This window comes from Colletes gigas, unplaced genomic scaffold (genome assembly GCF_013123115.1).
Source record: "Colletes gigas isolate AHSC1104 unplaced genomic scaffold, ASM1312311v1 Colletes_gigas_Sc00014, whole genome shotgun sequence".
Taxonomy (NCBI): Eukaryota; Metazoa; Arthropoda; class Insecta; order Hymenoptera; family Colletidae; genus Colletes; species Colletes gigas.
The window spans coordinates 3,421,797-3,448,464 of record NW_025106643.1 but is presented as its reverse complement, the minus strand read 5'-3'; the positions used below and the strand labels follow the sequence as shown (position 1 = coordinate 3,448,464).

General features: G+C 39.3%; 2 protein-coding genes across 2 annotated transcripts; both read right to left on the bottom strand.

Annotated features, from left to right (window-relative positions):
- Positions 1 to 5,806: 5,806 nt before the first annotated feature.
- Positions 5,807 to 7,807, bottom strand: LOC122399591 (leucine-rich repeat-containing protein 24-like). The gene has a single exon (XM_043400380.1). It carries the CDS (start codon positions 7,805 to 7,807, stop codon positions 5,807 to 5,809), a length of 2,001 nt encoding a protein of 666 aa, XP_043256315.1.
- Positions 7,808 to 18,703: 10,896 nt separating this feature from the next.
- Positions 18,704 to 26,556, bottom strand: LOC122399593 (ATP-dependent RNA helicase me31b-like). The gene is made up of 8 exons (XM_043400381.1): positions 26,243 to 26,556; positions 25,017 to 25,185; positions 24,687 to 24,893; positions 24,425 to 24,596; positions 24,191 to 24,341; positions 23,910 to 24,105; positions 23,652 to 23,822; positions 18,704 to 23,174 (listed from the first exon to the last, which is right to left on the bottom strand). Exons 2-8 carry the CDS (start codon positions 25,155 to 25,157, stop codon positions 22,878 to 22,880), a joined length of 1,335 nt encoding a protein of 444 aa, XP_043256316.1. The 5' UTR covers positions 25,158 to 25,185; positions 26,243 to 26,556; the 3' UTR covers positions 18,704 to 22,877.
- Between the last annotated feature and the right edge of the window lie 112 nt (positions 26,557 to 26,668).

The following is a 26,668-nucleotide window of genomic DNA, read 5'->3' as shown; positions in this document are numbered from 1 at the left end:
CCACGTATTATCGACCCGAGTAAAATATATATGATTCGATAGGACTGGTCGGTGTATCTGGCTGTATTTTTTCTTTTGCTTTCTGCCTCATCACGGATACGTCGAACGGGTTCTGGGGATCATTGAGCAGAGAAAAGCAGTCGGCCTGAACGATAGGCGATAAACCAATCGGTAGCAATTGCAAGCACTGCGCTGCATAAGCTATCTCACCCTAAATCTCACCCTCGTGTGCGCGCTCTCCCTCACTTTTTCACGACCGCCCACATACACGAACTGAGACACGTCACACTTTCAATCATACCGCGTACACGTTCATGCACGTAAATACGCGAATATATGTGTACAGGGTGTCCCGTAGCGCGTATAAACTGCCTCAGCGATTGATTCTGCGCATTAAAACGATAAAAAGTGGTCTTGCGAACGCGTGTCCTGGTCGACCCTGTTTTCGAGTCGCAGCTAAGCTTTACGTTTGGAATAATTTGTCCAACGGGACGTCAACGATAGATTTACGGAACATGTCACGACTTAACGAGCATCAAACTCTATAATTAAAGATAGAGATTTTGTAGATATTATTTCTTAGCGATTTATGTTGATTTTTATTGATTTAATGATATTAAAAACTAAACTAAAGATATGTCTAATCGGTGGCCGTAAATCTACTGTTGATAGTCTGCTGCCTCATCCAGTTGGACGAGATTGGACTATTTGAAACTCAAACGACGAATGCAATGGACAAATGCAGAGTCATAATGTAACCCATAATGAAATTTCTAGATTCTAATTCAGATTTTCATGCAGAATTATACACAAATTTTGATGTGTACTTTCGACTGTATATATTATATTTACATGTAACAACGTATGTACGAAGGCTGTCGCTGAATGAAACCTGAGTAGTGGAACACCTAAAGAATCCCACGCGTTTGTCGATAACTGACAAGATTTTACCTGTTTCGAGTAAACACTGAACGAAGAATACGGGAACAGCTTTGCCTGGGTCAAAATGACCCTGCATTCCCAGCTGCTCGAAAACAGAATTCGATAACCGACGAGTCCAAAGTGACGCGTTATTGAGAGGTGTCATGCGTGAAAACGGGGTTCCAATAACTTGGAAATAACATTTGGAAATTACTTTGACTCAGAAACAATGGACACGCGATGGACTTGTTCAGTTTGATCAAACTGAGACGATGATACAACGTTTGCAAGCCTGTCAGATGCTGCTTCGCTATAAGCAAATAGGACATACACGCTTATGTGAACCTTTTTTATTATTGTTCCCACGCGCTATGGGATACCCTGTATATGTATATACTCTCGTCAATAAGTCACCAAACACTTAATAAATGCAGTACAAAGATTGCTATTATAGAATAAAACTGACTCTTATCGATTCTTCATCAATCTACAGTGATTGAAAATTTATTGAACGATCTTAAATATCCTCTCGAACTAATCATGGCATTCTATCGATTTCTATATGTATATTTCAGTCTTCCTGAAACATTCTCTGGTATCTGATATGTTTCTTTTGAAAATTCAGTTACGCGTACAATTTTTATTTGTTGCATGTTTTTCAACATCGTGTTCGTTCTCAAAGAAAAGAAACGGATTATAAAACATTTGTACACGTTTATAAATAATTTCGAATGCCAACTGATTCCCTAAGTGCAATAATACACCTTTCAGTTGCTTAACGTGAAATAAAAATTCTTTTCATTGTAGTAAACTGAAACCACCAAACTGAGCTATTAACTGTAGCACTTAATCATTTGCTCGATAGATGGGTCATTAATTTGAAAACTAACTTAACTTCCACAATTAGAAATATATCATTAAGTGCTTTGGTAATATCTGATTGTTTTTGTGTTGTTTTGTGGTTTCGTGCACCATGTACGTCTAAATGACTGTCACGAACATCGATATCACGAAACAATTTTAAATTGCGCGCGAAAATTACGAAATAGCAATTCTCGAAATATAGATATAATTTATAAAGAAAAGTAAAGAGAAAAACTGTACTAGATTTTACATCTATTTTACCAGAGATGTAACTGCTACATTTCTTTACCTGTGTGCTGTTAAACGAACAAAAATGGCAGTATTTGGCTAGAAAGTCAGTGCATATAGCAATCTTGTTCAATATTGTTTACCAAATGGTATAACAAAATCTGTCACGATTTAAGTTTAATTTATTAAAATTTGATGATGTTTGCAAGTGTTTGACGACGTATGAACCACGTATGACGTATGTATATTTGGACACGCTCGCGAGGCACTCAAAACACGTATGTGTGTACGAACAGCGCACGAATAATCGCACGCACACGCATGCACGCAGAAAATACACACACGCACAGACACGGACAAAGGGTGATAACCGACCGATATTCGCAATTGGCGTTTTGGCTTACCGCTTACCGCCAAGTGTCCAGATCAACACACACAGACTCACTTACGTAAGACACTAACGCGAGGCATGAGCCGGCGAACCAATCGCAAGCTCCTCGTTTTCAGTGTTTGAGCAATAGTTTATATTTGCTTGCAATTGGGTTACAGGCTTCCCGTGCTTACTACACAGTCTTATGTAATTGATTCTATTGGCTTCCGGGTGATACGGAAAAGAAAAAGGTAAACAAAGACGGAGATCACGAGCGACGACGGATACATTCTGGCATCGCGAATCTCTCGTTGAGCATCGTTCCGACTAACGTATTACGGAATTACCGTGGACGAATATTTCTATTAAAACACCACGATTCACTGAAAATCTAACGAACTTGCGTGTTGTCACTTTAAAAACAGAAATATTAAAATGGCGATCGAGGTAAGAGATTCGTATAAGAACAGTATGTTTTCTTTAAAAAAACATTAAGGGGAAGATTTTATAATATACTAAAAAACTTATAATATCAGAATACAAAGAAATAAAAATAAACGGTGCAGGATTCGAGAAATAGCAAAGATTAATAGATCCAGAGCTTCCAAACAATAATTTCTACAATTTTCAAATATTACTGAGATCTTCATACAGAAAGAGCAAGATAAAATTCACGATAATCAGTCACATATATTAAAGAAATAACGAATACGAATAAAACTGCTAGCAAAGTAACGAAAGTCACACAATTGCGTCTATTTACACAGCGTGAACAATAAATATTGTACGAGGGAACGCGGTTAAAATGGATGAAAAATGCAACAAAGCTGCGTCTTGCTCGGGAGCACAAAATTGCAAGAATTCGCGAAAAATCACAGAACCTAAGACGAAGAATGGAAAACTGTAATATTCCCCGACGAGAAAAAAATTTAATCTAGACGGTCTTGACGAATTCAAACACTTCTCGCATGATTTACGCAATGGTGGTACCGCAAACGCGAGTAGAAATTGCGGAAGTTTAACGCGTTCGCGGCCGACAGATAAAATTTCTACGAAACCGAACGAATATATCAATTTTTTCGAAGACATTTTAACTTAAACACAAACAATTTCGCGGTCTAATCTAAATTCAATAGAAAATTTCTCGCGTGCAATATACAAAAATAGAAAACAATATAACGTCATTGAAGACTTAAAAAATTCAGTAAAATATATGTGACAACAAATGGAGGAATCAACAATATAAAAAAAACATAATATTTAAAGTAATTAAACATAACTGTGGCAGTATCAGTTAGACACATTGTAAGTTCAGTTTTTTACGAAATAAAATAAAATTTTCTGTTTTTTGTTATTGTTTAGTTACTTTTTAGCATTTTTTAAATATTATCATCGAAATTCCTACCATTTTTATTCAAAATGGTGGTGTTCTTATAGAAACAAAAACCCTTTGCACTGCACTGGCGCCGCCATGACGGTAAAAACAATACATCGATTCGAGTTTCGTTAATGGTAACATAAATTGAATTCACAAAAATACATGAATGCAATTTGAATTATATACATTTTCGTGAAAAGAGAATGTTGTTTCATTGTTAGAAATCACGTTACAAAATTGCGTTGCTAGTTATTCGTATTAATAAAAATTCTCCGAGTGTAGAGGGTTGAAAGACTTCTTGTACGTTAAATAACAGAAACGGAACAGTTTTCTCAAGATTCTATACACTGGGCATTTTTTTAATTTCATTTTTCTTGAAAACAGTTATAGAAATGTCGTCCACAGTAGATACACCGATGGCGAACCGCGTTTCCGTGTTTTTCCTTGTCTTGGAATTGAAAACAACCAAGACACAGGAACGCCGGTCTTGTTTGTGCTCGTTGTTTTAATTGCAGAACAAAGGAAAGCATGGAAACGTAATGGCGCCGCTCGTGTGACCGTAGCCTAAAGGGCTGAAGTTTTCTCGATGACGTTACGGAATCGATATCGAAAAAGGCAGTGTGTCGTTACGCGGATATATTCTGAACAGTGTCTAATGCACGGCAAAGTAAATCAATTTACCGTCAAGAGAATTGCGACGGCGGAACCAGAGGTGTACCCGACGTCATATTTCACGCTCTATCGTTTCCGTGAATTTTCGTCTGGAACACGAACGTCAATAACTATCCGAGGTGACAATATCGGTTCGTGCGTCGCGCTCGTTCGTTATCGCGTATCCACCGATAGATCGATCCTCGCTCGACCTTACTCCCCCAGCGTCGGATCTGCCGTCAGTGATTTGTAATTAAAATTAATAAAAAAAAAAAGAAAAAAAAAAAACGAAAAACATCGACCACGTTCGGTAGTCGCGTGCATCGAACCGGAATTACATTCTTTGCGCCGATACTGAACGGTATCGCGTGGTCGCACCCGTATCCAATTCTAATCGTCTAATTACATCCTCGAATTGACTAGAAAATCCACGTCTAGTATAATACGGCAGCCAACAACGGCAGTAGAAATTATTCTCCCGCAATCTGTCTATCTACACATCCTTCGGAACATGCACTGCAGTCTTCGTGTTCGTTATCTTAAGAAACATGTGTCTTTATTATTATTATTATTATTCATTATTATTATTTTAACGGTAATCTTTAACATTATCGACGTTCGTTCTCGCGTACGAACAAGTTCACCCGTTCTCGTATATGTGTGTGTATGTGTGAGTGTTTAGTTTTTCATTATTTCTTTTTTTTCTCATTATTCTCTTGGTGTCCGCCCTTAGCCGTTATAGAAAGTATTACCCGTCAATATTGTGCTGCGAGACCACCGAACGACGACCGTAGGCCCCCGTCTACACCATGGCGCGTCGTCGCTTCCGGTCGTTAGAACGTCGGGATCCCTCGTACGTCGTGCACACGGAACAGCCTCGAATAAACGCGTCGAGGCATTATTCCTCGAGCAGGCGGATGGCAATTCGGTTTCATCGATCGGTCCCCGACAGATTCTTCGTTTTATGTGTTCCGTGCATTAGTCACGAGGACACGTCCAACTATTTCATCGACCACTGTACGGTAAATCTCGCGACAAGTGGACGTTCGTTTCCACCGTTTGTCGGCGCCGACGACTTCGTACGTATATATACACACGTACCGTGGAACATCTCGAATCGTTTCATCGATCACACTTCCCCCCCCCCTCCCTCTCTCTCTCTATATATATATGTACGACTGTTATATATATGTATATATATAATTATATGTTTATGTATACGCAATCCACGTGTCAACGCGACGAATTCCTCGCGGTCAAGTATAATCGTAATCGTTTCACTACCGCCCGTCCGGCATACGACAGGACGTCTGTTAACAGTCAGTGTCCTCCTGGTGGCGTCTACGGAGCTCCAGGTAACGGTGCCGGGCGTCGCAGTAATGAAGCAGCGGTACCTAGACGTCGGTCCCTGTCCCTTCCTGGTAGCCCTCGTCGGGGGAACTGCGCGTCGAGCCGAGGACACGCTTCAACGCGGACACCGGTGGCAGGACCGGCAGACCCTTCTGCCAAACTCTTATCTGCTTGGCGCCGGGCGGGAATTGCTCGGCCATCGGCGCCACCACGGCCAACGCCTCCTTCGAGGGGTACGTGCTAACCGACACCGACGTCCTGCACGCGTCCCTCGTCTCCCACATGCAACTCGAGTAAAGGATCTTCGCGTCGTCCACCATCTCCATCCGGCTGTAATCGGCGCCGCCGTACGGCGTGATGTCCTCCGCGGAACCGCGTCTCGTGTCCCTGATCAGATCGGGATTGTCGATCGGCATCAGCGTCGCGGTCGAGGAGAAACAGGCGCCCGGCGCCACCATCACCGACGGCTGTTGCTGGCTCTGATCGTCGAAACGGCCGATCGACGAACCGTACTCGTGCTCCATCTGCAGCGACGCCGGCTGCGGCCTCTGAACGTAACTCAGGCTCAAGGACACCGGCGGTTTCGATTCCGCCCCGAACGACGTCGTCTCGATCTCCTCGTGCTTCTTCCGACCGGTCGACGCCGCGGACGTCGGGTTCTCGTTGTTGGCGGCGTTGTTCCCGTCACCCGATACGCCCTCGGCGGGCACCGTTGATTTCACGTCCTTTAACGGCATCCTTCTCAAACGTATGAACAGCACGAGGATGATCAGGAGTATGAAGAGTATCAGGACGACCAGCGCCGCGGATATCCCCGCGATCTGACCGGAACCGAGCGTCGACATGCCGGCGGTCCTCAGCGACACGTGAAGGGTGAAGTTTGCCTCGACGCTGCCCGCGCGGTTCTCCGCCACGCAATAGAACTCGCTCGAGTCCGCCTCCTGGGCGTTAGTCAGCACCAGGGTGCTCCGTTTACGGAACTGACCCTCCTCGTAGATCAGGATCTTCTGGTAGCTACTGAACGCCGAGTGATTGGTCAGCAAACGTCCGTTCCAATACCACTGCACCTTAGCTGGCGGTATCGCGGTCACTCGACACACGATACTGGCGTTCTCGCCTATCGTCGCCTCGGCGTATCGGCTGGCTATCTGGAGGATCGGACGACAGGCGAAGTCGTCGACAGCCAGGTCGGTGAACGTTCGATTCAGCAACTGCTTCGGCCCGTGACACTGGGGCGCTTGTAGGGTAGGCAGATTGTGCTTCACCAGCCACATCTTCATCTCGCGCAGATGACAGTCGCAGATCCACGGATTCTCGTGCAGCTCTATGTTGGTGAGTTTGTTCAGGGGTTCGAAGGTGCCCGGATGCAGCGTCGACAGCTGATTGTTGTTCAGCTTCAAGCTCTCCAGAAGATCCAAGCCGCGGAAACCTTTCGTCTCGATCTCCACCAGCTGCGTGTACGAGAGATCGAGCTTCACCAGGTTCGGCGTATTCTTGAAGGCGAACGAGTGAATCCTCCTGACCGGATTGTTCGAAAGCACGAGGTCTCTGAGGAACACGGTGTCCGAGAAACTGCCGACCGGGACTATGGTTAATAGGTTGTGACTTAAATCGAGCTCCACCAGGTTCGTAAGGCCCGCCAGTGCCTCGCTATCGATTCGGTCGATACGGCACTCGCGTAGGTAAAGACGTTGTAGATTCGTCAAGCGTACGCGTACGAAGATGTTGCTCGGCAGGGTCCGTATGTCGTTACCACTTGCGTCCAACACTTGCGTCTCGGGATCGACCCACTCCGGTATGCTGGTCAGGGCACGATTTACACACTCGACCGTACGCTTCCCGCTCTTCCACTTGCAGGAACACTTGTCGGCGCACTTGTCGCTGGTTACGATACCGAGCAACGTCGTCGCGTAAAGTAAGAGCACTGAGATATCCATGACGATCCTGTTTATTATTGTCGAACGGCGGTGTCGGTGTCGGTGTCGGTGAACGTTATCCTCCTCGAATCTACGACGGTTCGAGGACGCGGACTCTGTAAGACGCATCAACGAACGATAGAATCTTTCGTAAACAAAACTCGATCCCTGTACCCCTCTCTTCTTTTCCTACCCCCGTTCACTTTCCGAATTTCATCTTCGGTCGCCCTCTTTCGGTCTTTTCTTCCCCGAAACTTCACGCGAACAGTTCTTGCAGCATACCGCGTCTAATTATGCAAACGAGAGGGTCGGGATTAAGCGGTCTCGGCTCGTCCATTCGTGAATCCTGCCTCGACTCCGATGACTGCGCGACTTCTCTCTTCGCTTACCCCCCCACCCACCCACCCCCCCTCGAAACGGCTCGTCGCCGCTGGCCGTGCGACTATTTTCGTAGCGAACTCGCGAATCGACGAAAACTACCACAGTCTTCTTTCCCGTCTGGCTTTTCCGTATTTGTCGGTACTCGTCACACACGCGCGCGCGCACATTGGAATACGTCGTACGTACGAGCAGGTCATACACCACGAGCGTCCGTTCTTACGTAAACGAGTTGATCAACGTGCGCCACTATCCGCGCTGGCTGGGCTCCTTCGGAGATACGCCGTCGAAAGTAACACCCCCGTTATCGTCGTTTAGCGTCGCACCACGAACAACAGACACCGTGTAACACCCGAATTTCACGCGATAAACTCTCTCCGTGTGGTACGTGTGCGTGCGTGTACGTGTGTGTACGTGTGTACGTGAGTGTACGTGTGTGTACGTGTGTAGCGCGCGCGTTCTCACAGCTATTGCCCGAGGCGTTGTCCGTGCTAGGTGATCTCGGCTTTTTTTTCCCCCGATTTTATTTCCGACGAACGTGCGAAACACTCGAACCGATGGCGCGGACGCTCGTCGTGAAATGAGAGACTATGAAAAGCCCGGCACTGAACCGGAGAGATACCCTCTCCCGCCTTCTCTGTCTTTCTTTCGGAACGTCGTTGCACACTGCCAGGAGGGAAAACGCCGACGCGAAGTAGGGCGCACCCTTCTTCCACTCTGGCCAGACTATATACAGGGTGTACACACCACCACCGTGATTCCGTGCGCCCCTTACGGCGCCTTTCCTCTCCTCCAGCGTCATCCGCCAGCATCCTTCACCCCCTTCGCAAGCCTGCTGTTCCCTGCAAACCCTCCCCGCCGCTCCCAGCCAGACAGCTCGTGCGCTTTCCACAGCGACCGGGGTAGGGATCGTTTCCACCCCTACCATCGCGGACAAGCAACCCCACCTACGTCCCTACGCTTTCCAACCCCCTCTAAATGGATACACGACGGGGCGCGCGCACAACATTACCAATGCCCGCTCTCTCTGGCGCTCCTCTTTCTCCAACCTGCGCCACGTTTTCTCTACGAAGCTTCCTGACCTCGCCCCGCGCCCCGCCGCCACCGTCCCCGCGCGCCATCCCTTCCGCCGCGCCACCTTCGACCCTCCAACCTCCCGTTTTTCGACGTATCGAATGCTACGTCACAGCGGCTAGATATACGGCTATTTCACAAAGTGGTTAAATGCACTGCCAGATTACGGATTGAAGGAAAGAGGGGGTGGCAGGCAGGCAAGGCAGACCAGCCAGGGGGCGGGGGAGAGTTGGATGAGAAAGAGAAAAGGCCGTCAACGACGGGGCTAACGGTGCCGGCTACGATATCGTCTATCGGCCACCGTCAACTGCCAGAGGACACTCGTCGTTCCTGGCTCTTACAATCGGACCTGGAGAAGTCATTTTACCCTTATTTTTCCTCCTTCTCTCTCGTTCTTTCTTTTTCAACGGTGGCCCCCCTTTCTTGCACGTCGTCTTCGCTCGAGCGTTTACGCTCTCGAGAAGTCTGCGCCTGCTTCCACGACCCTCTCTGCCCCCTACTCAAGACACGGAGGAAGGGCATCCCTCCCCCTACCCTTTCTGTCTGTCATCTCTCGTGGAAATTATACGGAAAATGAGGGTATTCCTTCGCGGAGGAAAGTTAGATTCGGTCGAAGAAGTTGGCGCCGGGGAAAAGGAACGGGAGGGTTGGCCGGAGCCAGAAGTAAATGTGACACTGACGACGGAAGACGACGGGGAACGCGCAGCCCGGCCAGACTGTGCGCGAAATTTTCCCTAAAGGACCTTTTAGAGGTAATTGATCGTCCGAAACCGATACACGTGTCCCACGCTCGCCACGTGTAATGGCACCGTTAATGGGCGCGGAACCTTTCCCTCGCCGCCCGATCAAAGAAGCCGTTAACCGTTTGAATGCCAAGCAACGCGATCGCGTCTGCTGTCATTTCGTGTTCAGAAGCGACGACGCACCAGAGGACTTCGACCGAACTATACCGAGAAATGTAATATCGAAACACTGATGCCTTTCTAATACCGAACGCCAAAATAAATACAGGTATCGTTTCGATATCCCTATTGTGGAAGTTGCCAAACTCGAGGACCAATCATCGTCTGTTTGTATTCCACATCTTTATTACCTGGTCTGGTATCTAGTATACTGTCGAAAGGTGGCACCAATTGGTGGTAGTTATTTTGGTATATCTGGGATAAGAAAATGGTACTGATATTAGGTCTCTGCTTGAAATAAATCTTGAGAATAATGAAACAGAGAAACAGAGAAAATTGTCGGTAAGTATTAAAACCATCCTTTACCAACGTTGCAAGCCTGGTCATTAAATATTCATACATGAGACTGATCATGCTTCATCGAAAACGTGAAAAACGAAGTTTGAAATTAAGGAAGAAACAATACATGAAAAGCAGATTTTGACCCGATGGATGTGTTAAATGGCGTGACGTTATTAACAAATCCTGCGCTATTTTTAAGTTGAGCTACTAGTTGACCTACTGTACTTTGATTTTGAAACGATTTTAGAATCCGTAGAATAAGCAAACGTTAAACATTGCTCTGTAATTCATTCGCGTTCAATGCCTTTCACTTTTGCCTGCAGTATAATCAAGCTTAAGGGAGATAACCATCGACAATTTCCAAGTACCTCCCACGATAACATCCCCGAGCTAGCGAACATTAACGAGGGCTCACTGTTTTTCGATATTTCGGTTTTTATAAATGTTACGACAGCACAACCGATATTCACCATCGAAGTTATACCAAAACCGATATAACATCGAAATAAATACGGGTATTATTATATTTTATCACGTAAAAACTGTGCACTGGTGTCGTATCCTATGTTTTTAATATCTTTTCTGTGACGTTATTACTTGAAAAATCACTCGAATTTAAATGACAAGCTTTATTGCATTCCTTGACGTTGAATTCAAAACTTTCTCAAATCTAGTGAAATAATTAAATATTTCAACGAAGGTAAGTTGAAAAGTATTACTGTTACATGATTTATTATCAAGTATAATTGTTTTTGTTCAAAAATAATTATTTTTTTAACAGAAGTATTGACACAATGAGTTCGATGCTTAGGAAAAATTTTAATAGGAGATTCTAGAGGCGAAAATAAGGGGAAAATCAAGAATACCAATTTGTTGATGGAGGCTTCGTTAAAAAGTTATTAATATTTCAAGTTCCGCTCAAACTGAATTTTTTTCTCGAAAATGCGTAGGATTTCGGGGGTATGTCTAATCACCAAAAATAATTGCAATTGACCCTCGCAACAGAAAATAATTTTTTCAAAATGATTTGAAAATTTTTAATTTTGTCGAAAAATTTCACATTTCCGAATTTTTTCTTGAAAATGCGCAGGATTTCGGGGGTATGTCTATTCACCAAAAATTATTGTAATTGACCCTCGCAACAGAAAATAATTTTTTCGAAATGATTTGAAATTTTTTAATTTTGTCGAAAAATTTCAGATCTTCCCAAATTTTTTTCTTGAAAATGCGCAGTATTTCGAGGATATGTCTATTCACAAAAAATGACTATAATTGAATTACGCATCCCAAAATAATTTTTCCAGAACGATTTGAAATTTTTTAATTTTGTCGAAAAATTTCACACCTCCGAATTTTTTTCTTGAAAATGCGCTGGATTTCGAGGGTATGTCTAATCACCAAAAATGATTGCAATTGACCCTCGCAACAGAAAATAATTTTTTCAAAATGATTTGAAATTTTTTAATCTTGTCGAAAAATTTCACACTTCCCGAATTTTTTTCTCGAAAATGCGCAGGATTTCGGTGGTACGTCTAACCACCAAAAATGATTATAATTGATCCCCTCAGCCGAAAATAATTTTTCCAGAGCGATTTGAAATTTTTTTTGTTCGTAGAAAAATTTAGGTACCTACCCCCTGTCGATTTCTCTTAAAAATTCGTTTCTGATTTTTAATTAATTTGTTTGATGCCCTATAGAAATTTTGTGTAATACTTTTTTGTAGGTATCCATGAGCTCTACTCCAGGAAAATGTTTCATTGAAATATATTCACTATTACAGGAGTTATGGCTGTTTTTAAATTGAACCATTTTTATGGGGGTTTTCTAACTTTACGGGGTCAAGAAGCAACTTTTTCAATATTGTTAGAATCTCTACATATTCTCCACTAAAATACGCGTTATTTGCCGTTTGAAACATTAAAATCCTTCGATCCGTTCAGAAGTTATGACGTTCTAAAGATACGCATGAAATTTCAGTGAAACATATCAATATATGGTCAGACATTGTATTTTCAGTGAGGAATTTTTTTCTCGAAAATGGTTAAGATTTTGAGGGTATGTCTATTCGCCAAAAATGAATGTAATCAACTCACGCAACCGAAAATAATTTTTTTAGAACGATTGGAAAAAAATTTTTTTCGCCGGAAAACTTTGGGCACTTTATTTTTTTTCTCGAAAGTCCGTAGGATTTCAGAAGAATATCTATTTACAAAAAATGATTGTAATTGACCCCCGCAACCGAAAATAATTTTTTTATAATGATTTGAAGTTTTTTAATTTCGTCGAAAAAGTTCACTTACTGAAAAATTTCACACCTTCTCGAATTTTTTTCTGGAAAATGGGTGGGAATTCGGGGGTATGTCTATTCACCAATAATGAATGTAATTAACCCACGCAACTGAAAATAATTTTTTTAGAACGATTTGAAAAAATTTTTTTTTCGCTCAAAACTTTAGGCTATCCCCTGTCGATTTTTCTTAATAATTCGTAATTTGCCAAGTAAAAATATCTCGAAGACCTAATCCTCAAGAATAGCGATGTCACGTCCGTATCACAAACCCCGCGACGTGAAGGTTCCTCAAGAATCCTCAACACAAGGCATTCAAGACCTTCCATGTTCCCAATCGACTCGAATTTTTCGCCATTGTATATAAATTCGAACCGATTGAAGAGCTACGGTACGCAAGAACGCAAACCCCATAAACCTCGCGCGTTTCCATTTTCCCGCGCTTGCGATCCCGCTTTCGAGCATTTATCGATTTACTATACGGAAGAAATTACGCGACTGGCGGGACGAAGAAGGAAAGGGGGGGGCCTGAGCGCGAGAAAGAGAAATGTCGTAAAGAAAGTTGAAAGGGCAGAGGGCAGGCAAAGTAACGGGAAGACGGGACGTGGTGAGAACCGCGTCGGTTTCTACGGCTTAAAGTTCTCAGCCGCCCCGTCGAGAGTTTCGCGCGTCTCTGTCGGTTGCACTCGATGGCACCGTTGCACAGGCCACTGACGCTATTTAAGCGATTACTTAAAATCAATAGCGGTCGTCCATGCCGCGCCAACAGAGCCACGATAGTATAATTCTTATCCGAAACTCCGCTTCCGCCTATTTTTCCTTTTTTTCCCCCCGACCATCGTCCCCTGTATCTGTTCTCCCGCGGAATACCCCCCGATCAAAGCTTGGAAGGGTGAAAAAAGGGACAACCACGACGGGGGAAGATACACTCCTCAACAAAAGGAACGTTGCTATTAGTTTCTCGGAGATTCAAGCATCGCTGGGGGTCTTTTTAGACCCAAATCTCTCTTGCAATGCTTGTGTACATTTAGATCACCCATAATAACCCATAATAATGTAGAATATTCGTTTTACCCAGTTTTTAGAAGACATAATGATTTTAATTTTGTCCCAAATATTTTATTTTTGAGTTTTATTAAAAGAATGCACATTTTATTAGGCCCTTTTGAAACGAAAATGAAATATAAATTGTCAAAGATAATGATATTCAAGAATGCTATTAACCATGTTGTTAAGTGTTGAAAAAAAGAATATTTATTCAAAAATATTACAAAATGGAGCCACCCTCGCGAGACTTGTGAGTTTCTGTGGCGCACAGTATAACTGACTTTGTATTTGGAAAAAAATAAAGAATTTTCTCTTAATCTACATGAGTATAGCTAGAGAAATACGTAGGGGATTTTTGAAACATTAATTTTTGTATGATTGACGAGCATTTGAAGTGGAAAGTTCGATTTTACACAAAAAAAGGGGCAATAATTTGTCAATAAATAATGTTAAAATTAACTCATATTTAGATCCCCTACGTATTTCTCTAGCTATACTCATGTAGATCAAGAGAAAATTCATTATTTTTTTCCCAGTTTACATCAGTTACACCGCGTGCCTCAGAGCGCCTCAAGTTCAAAGAAGAGAGAATGGCTCCAGCGTCGTAATTTTGCACTATTTTCGAACAAATATTCTTTTTATTAACACTTACCGACATGGTTAATAAACCATCAAAAAAAAAAATCGAAAAAAAACGCTTTATTTGGGGTTTTCACAGTGGTCTTATCTCTTAACCCCTTAACGTTCATGCCTGACTGCTTTGGAAAAGAATATTTGTTTAATCCAACGGTTCAAGGGATTGTAATTAACAGAAACCGTATTTTTAGAAAGAAATCCAATAGAGAAACCTGATCATCGTTGGTTGACCCGAGAAATATGAGCGTTAGGGTGTTAACAGTGTTACGCGATGTCTTTTTGTCCATGAGTGTACATAGTCGCCTCCAGCTGGATTTTTGCCGAGGGGTTTATCGAATCGCCGTGGTCTCTATCAGGATTTGGCTTGGCTTACTACATTTTTCAAGCACGCCCCATCGTACCCGATGTAACGCGGCCCGACACGCGCGCATTACGGCCCCGCTAATGCGATTGTTTTGTAGATTTACGGGTGGCCGGCGTAGACAAGTATGATCGAGGAGCGAGAACTTATCACCGCCAGGACGTTAATTGCCCGTTACACGTGCGACGTGTCGTGATGTTTGTCACGATATAGCAACCCCCTGCTTGATAGTACCCTCCTTAAAAGTAACGGAGTCATCCCACCCCCCCCACGCCACTGTTATTGTTTATTCAGCGCGAACGAGTCGTGGTACCCAATCTCATCCCTTAACGAAAACTTTTATACATTAACACTAGATTTACGGAAGACGTCAATTTGATGGGTGTCTGATTCCATATTTTAAATTGCAGAACGCGTAAATATTATTTTTTAACAACTTATGGTGAATTCGATTGATGCACTAGGGCATTAATATTCTAATTACAAGAAAAATCGTATTGTAAGGTAATCGTCAACATGAAAGGTGTTAATAATTTTATTTATTATTATGAGCGGACCTGTGATATTTTCCCTGATGAAAATGAGTTTAAACGCAACCCCGATGTCGCAACAATGGCGGCCAGAAGGACAGTTCAACCGTTCCGCGATTCGAAACAATTTTGATACTTCGTTTCGTTATGATATAGAAAACGTAACATTTCTCGACGAATATTAATACCGTAGACAATAAATCTATGTTGGCCTTATTGGTTATCTATTATTCGAATAAAAGTCGATTACTTGAAGCATCTGGGCGTTCAGCCGGCAACAGATTGCAAGAATACAAATTGCCTGATCACTTTTTGCCCAATGTAGAATCCAGGCTCGATTCAAACGGAATTTTACAGATCGTTTATGCTAACTATAGAAAATACTGTTATAACAGCAAGGATGTATTGTTAACAACTTTTACAATTTTTGTTATTTTCTATCAAAAAAATTTGTGAGTATTCTCGAAAGATGAGTCTAAAAAGTGGGCAAAATCCCCGTCGAGAAAGTTTTTTGATTTTTGTGGGGAAAAAAAATACAATGGAAGCTTATTTTTTCAGCTGATTTTGTTGGAAACCCCCTTAACACGTTGACTGCCAATCTAAAATCCTGAAACTGTTTACGAGACCAATACTTCGATTTTAGGCAATTAGAACACATTAAAATTCACGAAGCTTATTAAAATTTATTTTCCTTAACATTTCAACTTGAGAATTGTTTTAGTTCCACTGTTAAAAGTTCTGTGACCCATATATGGGTCACGTGGCAGTCAAAGTGTTAAAGACCTTGATAATCCAAACGTCTTTTTACTCCAAATATTTGTAATAATATTTACTACTACCAAGGACATAGCTAGCTAGCTAGCAAGGTGTGAGCTAGGTAGCTAGCAAGGAGTGAGCTAGCTAGCAGGGAGTGAGCTAGCTAGCTAGTAGATAGCAAGGAATGAGCTAGCTAGCAATAAGTGAGCTAGGTAGCTAGATAGCAAGGAGTGAGCTAGGTAGCTAGAGCTAGCAAAGACTGAACAAGTTAGCTACCTAGCAAGGAGTGAGCTAGGTAGTTAGCTAGCAAGGAGTGAGCTAGGTAGCTAGAGCTAGCAAAGACTGAACAAGTTAGCTACCTAGCAAGGAGTGAACTAGCTAGCTAGCAAGGAGTGAGCTAGGTAGCTAAAGCTAGCAAAGACTGAACAAGTTAGCTACCTAGCAAGGAGTGAGCTATGTAGCTAGATAGCAAAGATTGAACAAGTTAGCTACCTAGCAAGGAGTGAACTAGCTAGCTAGCAAGGAATGAACTAGGTAGCTAGAGCTAGCAAAGACTGAACAAGTTAGCTACCTAGCAAGGAGTGAGCTAGGTAGCTAGAGCTAGCAAAGACTGAACAAGTTAACTACCTAGCAAGGAGTGAACTAGCTAGCTAGCAAGGAGTGAACTAGGTAGCTAGAGCTAGCAAAGACTGAACAAGTTAGCTACCTAGCAAGGAGTGAGCTAGGTAGCTAGAGCTAGCAAAGACTGAACAAGTTAGCTACCTAGCAAGGATTGAGCTAGCCAGCTACATCTTTTGCTCCAAATATTTTTAATAATAACAGAGTTTAAGTATTGCTCGTAACACTTCTACTCGCATTCAAGATATGCACGTCGTGATTACGATTCTCTTTGTTGATATTTGCTTCCTTTTTTACTCCGCTTTGCCCGGGGCTTTCTGAAAGATAAAGTACGGCTCGTAAAAGTATGAAGGATAGAATTCAACAAGCTTATGCTGTTATCACGCTACAAACGCCTGCAAAAATATGACGTACCGCTTTCTTATCGCGCGAATAATTATTCAGAAGTTTGGCAGATTAAATAACGCTGCTTCAAATAATACTTCGATTCTCTGTAGCTTTCCACGGTCGTTTTATCATCAAAAATCTTTATCGTTATAAAAATTCTTGAAATATGAAATTTTGTACTCGTCCTCCATCGCCGTATACAGCGGAACAGAATTAATTAGAATTAAAACCAATTTCAATGATGTGCAACTATTCTAATTAATTTCATCTTTGTTGCTCAAACTGTCAGAAATATAATTTCTGCAATATTAAAATTAATATGACATTTTTATATTATAGTAGTTCCTGAAGGTTACCAAAATATTCAGTATATTTCAATGATGTGCAACTATTCTAATTAATTTCATCTATGTTGCTCAAACTGTCAGAAATATAATTCCTGCAATATTAAAGTTAATGTAACATTTTTATATTATAGTAGTTCCTGAAGGTTACCAAAATATTCAGTATATTTCAATGATGTGCAACTATTCTAATTAATTTCATCTATGTTGCTCAAACTGTCAGAAATATAATTCCTGCAATATTAAAATTAATGACATTTTTCTATTATAGTAGTTCCTGAAGATTACCAAAATATTCAGCAATATTTCTCGAAATTAAAAAAAATTTTTCCCTAACAATTTACAAATAATTGTTTTTCTTAAATACAAGTAGAGAACCTTACAAACTATATTTGATAGAAGTACGAAAAGGTCGATTGAAAATTAGGAATATTGATTATTAAATTAGATTTATGTTAACAGAATTTCTTTTCAAATGTTCGATATAACGGGGGTGCCAGGAAGAAAAATACATGCGTCGTATACTGAACCGGAAATTTTATTAAGGACCAAATTTGCTTTGCTATTTTGTTCCTTTTGAAAACAAATCTATTGACATGCGTTTTCAATCAGATCGGGTCTGTGCTCGGAAAAATCAAAAACAAATAAAAAAGGTTCTTTTTCTCGTGATCTGGGCACAAACCTATCTTCACAATTGACAAATAAACATATTTATATTCCTGAAGAAGTAAACAGATATCGTAATTTTCCAATTTTCTTCTCGCACGCGTGAGACTGACAATTTTTTTTCTTTTTTTTTTTGAACATGTAACAAATATATAGGGGTTACACAAATGCTTAAAACTCTGAGGTACAAAAAATGTTTGATCAAGACGCACACGATCCGCGCGGATGGGGGATCGTGCGTTCCTTTTGTTCCTTTTTTCTTGTTTCTTTTTTTTTTCTTCTGTGAATTGTCATGCAAGTCGGTCAGTACCACGTAAGTGTTTCATAATGCAGAATACTTTGTTTTTTTTTATTGCTTTATGAATCACAAGATCTTAAAGTGTACATAATCGTATATAAAACATTAAAAACAAGTGCACAGTAGTGTGCGACTTGCATTTACAAGAATTCATAATACAATTTTGTTTGTCCAGAAAGTGAACCAATTGGTATGAGCGTGTCGTAAAGAATTCCTCGCAACATTCGTAGGGTAGAAAATGGTGTACGATTTTGTAAATACGATTTCCAATTTACCGTCTCTGTGGAGCGTTCGAGTATTGCACGAAAAACAAAATGGAACTTTGAAAATAAATTACAATGATCATTATACATTTGTTGTGACGGTACTTCTTGTACTCGAATTCTAGTTTTTTTGTCGTTTTTTTCTTGCGTCTTTTTTTTTACTTTTTTTTTTTTTGTTGATTTTATTTTTTTTAATAGATTCTTTATAGATCATCGGGGATCGTGTTCCAATAATCTCGATCGAGCTGCTCGAGAGGAGCTTCAAAATGTTTTTAGGATGTTGATTCGAAACCAATATTTTCTTTCATACAGTGTGAAAATTGTAGTATTATTGTATATATATATGCAGCTCGTTGCAAACGGTGTGAACCGGATGCAAAATTACGGTGAAGGATACGAAACCGTTGGACGTGACGTCCTCAATTTCGCTAAGCTGTTCCCTCCATTCACCCTATACGAATTAAATCGTATATATTTCAAGTGTTAATACAACCCTTTTAAGATGACTGTCAAAGGGTTTATCGTAGATACATCCCCAATCCAGATGTTAACACGGCACTTTCCAACATTGCACTTTTATATTATAAAAGGTGCCACTCACAAATTGTTTTCCGCATCATGGTTATTCTCTTCTCCAAGATGAGGTGCAGGAACTTCACTTGGAAATGAACATCTATGCGACAGACATGAGGGAGAACTTACAAAATTTTTCAAGAACAAACTCATCTTGAACATTTCCATAAGCAACCTTCCGACACATGTATGTATGTGTATATGTACCCTAAGATTTTACAAAAAATCAAATTCCATGTACAACATGGAGAATGACGTAATTTTGATGTTAAAATTACTCATCAGTTTCAACTGTAGAACGAAACAAACACATGTATATATATATATACATATATATACATATATACATACATACGAATTATATATATATATATATATATATATATATACACGTATATATATTCCTTCAGTCTATGCGCATAGCATTGCATTCAACAACTTTTTATCACCCAACTTCTACTAGAAATTTATATTTTCATCTCACATGAATACCAATCTTTCAAAAGAGTCAAGATAAATATGATAACCATTTTCTATGATTACAGAAATTTAATAGTCGTAAAACTGATAAATAAACTAATACCTAATCATGTAACACGAAAGAAACGTTGAATCGTCAGCGATTTTATGCAATGCGCGAAAATTTATTCAAATTTTACGAACTTTCCCTCCGTTGGCACGTTCTTGACTCTTTTAAAGACTGATTAAAATATACCTCACAAAATAGATTCCATATCGGATCTAATGGTGTTTCAAATTATAACTCGGTAACACCGACGGTATTACTTTCCTAGTCTGTACAACTTCGCCAAAAGAATCATCAGATAACTTTCACAAACATACAACACAAAAGCGAAATTTTGTGGTGAATATGCAGGAGAGTATTTGTTTGTTTTTTTTTTTTTAGAACTGACACATCCGAAATACTGTTTGACTTATTGAAATTCTATGTCCCTGCATCGAGGAAATAAAATATGAGAGAGAAAAAAAAAGAAGAATGATTATAATATTACATTAGAACTGAATCATATGCGATTTTACTTTATCAAAATAAGCATCCGGTTGTTGGTAAATTTTGGCTGACAAGTAACAACGCATACGAAAAGAACATAATAATCGGTAAGATAGAGCCACGTAAAAAAACACCGGACAGTGTTTTCGTTTCTAAACTGTTATAAATACAACGCTTACGTAATTATTTCGATAAATCACTGCCAATTTCTTTTTTTTTTTTTTGCAACTATTTCGTTTTCTCACAAAATGTTTCACGCACTGTTTCTCTATTATCAATTGGCCTCCTCCTATCGCTAAGCATCATAATGTCTGATTCTCGCAACAACACGATGCATACTTTTTGTTACGATCAATTGGCTCTACATCAACGTATTCTCAGATCACATTCATCTCAAACTGGCAAAAAAGTGTAAATCGATTGATAATGCCTTGCACGCTTGGTAACGCACGTCACAGACACATTTTCCAATACTGAAACATTGTATGTATCAAATTATAATTTGCGTTAGCACAAAAAACGGTTTCGAATGCGTTCGACGCCATAATACTAAATCACAGCATTCGTGCCCGAATGGCGACACACAAGAGAGACATTTCCGTACGTCAGTGATTAATAATTTTACAGCACATCAGTAGTAAAATAGAATCGAACGATGTTTGCGTAAAACGTATTACCCGATTATCAACCAACGCATTCACAATTTCAAGTAACGGGTAATAAAAGGAAAACAATCTCTCGCGTTATCCCTGACACACATGCCAGTACATAGAATACTCGTATCAAATATTTTTTATTTCACCATTACATGGTGCGCGATATCATACCCTTGTGATCGTATTCAATGTCATCAATACCAAATACTAAATCAAAAGTCAAACATTTTTAAACAAACAAGTGAATTTTATACGTGACTTTACGTGGAACTACATATTAATTCGAAAGCTCAATATTTTGCTTCGCGGGTGTGCACGTGTAAAAACGTCCAGTTTTATTCGACATTTAAAATCATCGTTAGTTTTTCGTGCCCACTTTGTAGGAAAATTTCAAATGTTCACGCTTTCTGTTCCAGCAGTCAATCTTTCTCGTCACAAAACATCTCCCCTGTTGACGGCCATCGACAAAGCAAAATATCCCGTCAGAACTGATATTATTAGCCCAAAGGCATTCCAAACCGTTTTTTATCACTTTCATTAATATCTCTTATTGAAATTTTTACTTCAAATATGAAATATTCTATTGCCTATTAATGTATACGCGTTTCGTTCCATAAACCTAGGTCGTCTTGGCTGGTGGTGCACTTTTAGTTCACAAGAATATCAACAGTACAATAGAAATTTTATACGAAATCATTTCTTACGTGCTCTTGTGTTGTTTTGTTATTTATACGGTTAACATGTACACAGATATCAAAGAGAAGAACCAAAAATAAAAAGGGATTCCACGATGATGTTCTATTACATTTTGGCAGTTATTTTTATCTGTCACAGAAAACGGTATATTATGCTATTTTATGTACATTTTTTCTTTATTTTTGTAAATTTACCTAATATGTGTCTTAAAGAGTAATAAAAAATCTTTACTGGATAATTTCATTACTCATACATTAGTCGATGTATCAATTTTGTAGCAGACACATAAATATTTTAATAGAAATCACGCATCGAATCCCTAATGTTGACAGAAATGCCACCAGCCAGTTTATTTATAAAAAATAATTATATAAAACTAGTCAATTTTACAATCTCTGATGCTCAATCACAATTTCGTGGAAAAAAATTCGGATGAAGTTAAAAAAAGTTTCTATTATCGGTTTTACAGAGAGAGAAGAAAAAAAAAAAATAAAACTTGCCTTTGTTTTTTTTTTTTTTTTTGTTGTTGAAAAGTGATTTGAATTTCAGAGTTGTATGACAGCATTGACGGGTAGCAAAATCAAGCCATGATCAAATTTTAAGATCAATATAATTATTTAGAATTTGTGATTGTATATTTAAGAAGAATTTATATGTAAGTATGATGATGCAAAAGTAATGGACACATAGATTAACGTACAATTTTCGAATACTCGTGAACAGCACTTGAAGCATGAATTTTTCATTCTTGCTGTTTTCCTTTAAATCGCGCATGCTATCACGTTTTTTCTTAAACAAAAAAAAAAAAAAGAAAAAAAAACAATCTTGGAAGTATGAAGCCATTGTATAAAAATTTACTATTAAAACGATGGGTACTCTTCATGTAATATTTACAGTTGTGGTAAAATGCAATGATTATTATGTTTACTCATGTACTCGTTTACATATTGTGCTCTTGATAATGGCTTGACTCTGACGCACTTTAGATTATGTACATTTATATGTATTTATGTACAAAGAATGACTCGCACCGGCATTCGCATCACTTCATTGAGTTCATTGTTTCATACTCGGTATGCCTTATTTACAAGTAATTCATGTATCCACTGCTTATTATGATGTTAATTGAAATTTTCAATTTTTTTTTTTTCTATATAGACCACTTTTTTATCTAAATGTTTCATAGCACTGTTTTTTTTTCCTTTATACACCGTTAAATCACACCAGACAATTCATTAGAGACTGAAGCAACATTTCACTCTACGAGTTCAAAGCACAGCAATGTATGCCTTATATGTACGAGTCACAATCACTATATTACACTTTAAACTCTTTGAGCGGATGTAAAACTTCATCTTGACGATGTATCGAAACTACTTGGACACATTAACCTCTTCCATACTATTATTGTCTTCTGGTCTCGCTACATACAAACTTGGATCTATTACTTTTGGAATAGGTTTTATTTCTGTTCCAAGCTCTTGTTCGATACGATGTAAGTTAAAACGATCCTCATATGTGATTAGGTTAATTGCTATACCTAAGTGGCCGAATCGTCCTGATCGACCAATACGATGCAAGTATGTCTCTGCCATTTTTGGAAAGTCAAAGTTGATCACGACATTGACCGCTTGTACGTCTATGCCACGAGTAAATAGATCACTGCTCACCTGTAGATGTAAGCAAGTCATATATTTTGACTTTCGCGTCTAAATTTAGGTTTTCCTTCAAATGCTTAATTACTGCGTAATGTGAGACAATCGTAAGGAACACAAACGGATAATATTAACCCCCTGCACTATTTTCACGAGTCTGACTCCTAATCGACATTTCGTCCAAACATGAATATAAATCAAACTCGTAAATATCGATACTTCGTCGATCGACATATCGTGTTTCGAGTGAATGGGTTAGGCACGGCTTCTTCCGAATTTCAGCGTAATGCAAAGGGTTAAAATTTCTTATACGAAATGTTTAAAAACACAGAACATGTATATTTCCAAACGTGACTATTAATAATGCTTAATAACGTATCAATTATTTCAACGACTGATTTAAGATATAAAAATTTCTTCTTAGCGAAAATTAGAAAACATTCTTATAATGAATATGTGTATACTATGTATAAAATGTTTGTTTTCACTTACCAAGTTCCTACATAACCCTGCTCTGAAATCATGAAACACGCGATTTCGGTGTGCCTGCGCCATTTTCGCGTGTATGTAATAACAGCAGTAACCGAGATCTGTTATCTTCTTTGCCAGTAATTCAACGCGTTGCGTTGAATTGCAGAATATTATACTTTGTGTTATTTGCAACTTAAAAAAAGAAAAAAGAAGAAAATATATTAGACGAATAAACGAAAGTAATATAAAAAAAAGAAGTATGTAAGTATATATTCTCACCTTGGAGAACAGTGTATTAAGACAATGGACTTTTTGTCGTTCTTGTACAAAGGCATAATATTGCGTTACGCCTTTCAATGTGAGTTCTTCCATTAAATTAATCTCATATGGATCTCTTAAATGTTTTTCCATGAATTGCTTCACTGTCAGAGGAAATGTAGCTGAATACAGCAGTATCTGACGTTCATGCGGTAATCTAAATTTAAACGTAACAAATGAAAAAGTAAATTATTTTTTAAATTCAAGATATAATACACGGTAAAGAGATGTGCTCAATATACCTAGAAATTACATGATCCAACATTCCTTTAAAATCTTGCGACAAAAGCTTATCCGCTTCGTCCAAAACTAGAATTTTACAATGCTCCATATTTGCAACATTCTTATCCATGAGATCTAGAATTCTTCCTGGCGTTGCAATTATTACTTGCACTGGAAACAAATATACGATAAATGAGAAAATATTTTCATGCGATCGACCACCGCGATTAGATCTAAACAGATGTGCTTAGTACCTTTCTGATAAATCCTTAGAATGTCATCCCGTAAGTTTGTTCCTCCAGTAGTTACCATAACTTTTATGTCCATATGTTTGGCCAGTTCAATACAAATTTGTGATGTCTGAAGAGCTAACTCCCTAGTGGGTACAATCACCAATGCCTGGATCACATCTTTTCGTGGATCAACCTGTAACAATAAATTAAGACTTGCTGTAATGCAAATAGGATTCAAATTAAAGACGCCTTAAATTTGGAACAATGATCAAAAAATATATACCTGTTCTAGCACTGGAATTGAATAGGCACCAGTTTTTCCAGTCCCATTTTTTGCACGAGCCAAGATATCTTTACCGGACAATGCAATAGGAATACTGGCTTCTTGAATCGGGGAAGGTTTTTCCCAACCTTTTTCAAAGATTCCCATCAATAATTCTCGTTTTAGGCAAAACTCCTCAAATTCATTGCCACGAGTATCGGTAACATCCTACAAGTTAAAGAATTTTCTTTAAACAAACATTCCAAGTTGGAATTATAACAAAGAAGATTAACAATGTAGAACAATACTATGAATACACGATTAGCAATAAGAAAGCATTATAGAACTTACACTAGTTTTAATTCGTTTGTCCTTTGGTGGAATTTTTAATTTGGCTTTCCAACCTACGTCGTCCATTTTGTCTATCTCTGATTTGGTAGTCAAAGCAGAACTTAGGACATGATTGGAATTTATGTGTGTTTCTGTCATCATTTTGGAAATGATAAAATATACCTATTTCCTAAAAGTAAATTTTTGTTCATAAATAAACTGTAACCGTTAAGAAAATTAATTAAATTTAGATATTATAACTTCGCCTGTATATATCAGGATATAAAGAGAATTATTTTATTTAAAATTCTTTTACAGGAACAACGAATTTAAATTAAAAGAAGGGAAAAATTTAGAAATTTAAATTCATGATAATCAGATACAAGTTGAACAGTTATAGCATCAAAGGTAGGCAACTAATATTAATGACCTACTGGAAAGCGTACAGTTGAAGGTAAACATTACACGTACTCTCATTGGAACAATAACTCGTTTTTATACACTTGCCTTACAAGGAATTATAAGAATTCTTGTTATTGGTTACTGACATTGCCCGTAAAAAATTTGAATTCTTCCCCAATACGTATATTAAAGTAAAACACATTGTAAAATATATTATCAAACGAGATATCTGAAATTAATTTTGAAACGAGAAACGAATATTGCAGAAACCGTTATTTGAACAATATATAGTATTTAAATCAATAAAATAATTACTCCATATTGTAACAGTTACAATATATTTCGTAATCTTTACGTAATTTCAAAACGAAATAACCAATCGTGATAATAAATTAATTTTATAACGAACGAAACTTCCAAACGAAAATCAGACGTACCACATTCGTGATAAGAAGATACATAATTTGCTTATTTGGAAAGTTGGCCCGAGATATTGGCAACATTTTCGAATAACTTGTACACGTACAAGCAACCCGTGAAATTTTTCGATTTCAAATCAATATTAATCATACGGAAATTGTAGTGGTGCCATTTTAACGCGCTAATAAGACCCTTTTGGTAAGAGATAAGTTTCAAAACACCGCGATATTACCATCGGACATACTCGGGGCAAGATGAAAAACAGAGCAGCGGAGTAAAACCATCTGCGCAAAGTCGATCTTTCTCCCGTGATAGTGGGATAGAAATTTTTCAAAGTAAATATGCACAAAAGAACGTAAAGCATAAATATCATGGGCGCGTGATCGCTTGTTTACCAAAATGTCCACAGCTACAAAGCCACTTACCTTGAAATGGATGGATATCGATGCTAAGCTGAGCACTCGATTAGGAAACAACACGCCAAAATGGCCGTCCAATGTCAAGTTTTCTTTGTAGTGCTTAACCGCCGCGTTTTTTTTTTTTTTATGAAGCACTAACACGAATTACTTGCTCGAAAAATCTATCGCGTAATACGCGGCACTATATTACGTTCTTTTCCGTTTGTAATATCAGACTAACGCACTGCGTCAAATGCGAGCGATAATTATTCCTCGTTGAACGTACACGACATGCGCCATGAAAGAGTAGAAACACTCAAACCAGAAACCGTTACATCGTCGTGCGCACTCTATGGACAGCGGCGACCAATTGCGTGCGAAACTTTAAGACGCATTTTCAAATCCCCCTTCCGTCATCGCCCGAATCAAGGCTCACTTATTCACCGTTGCATC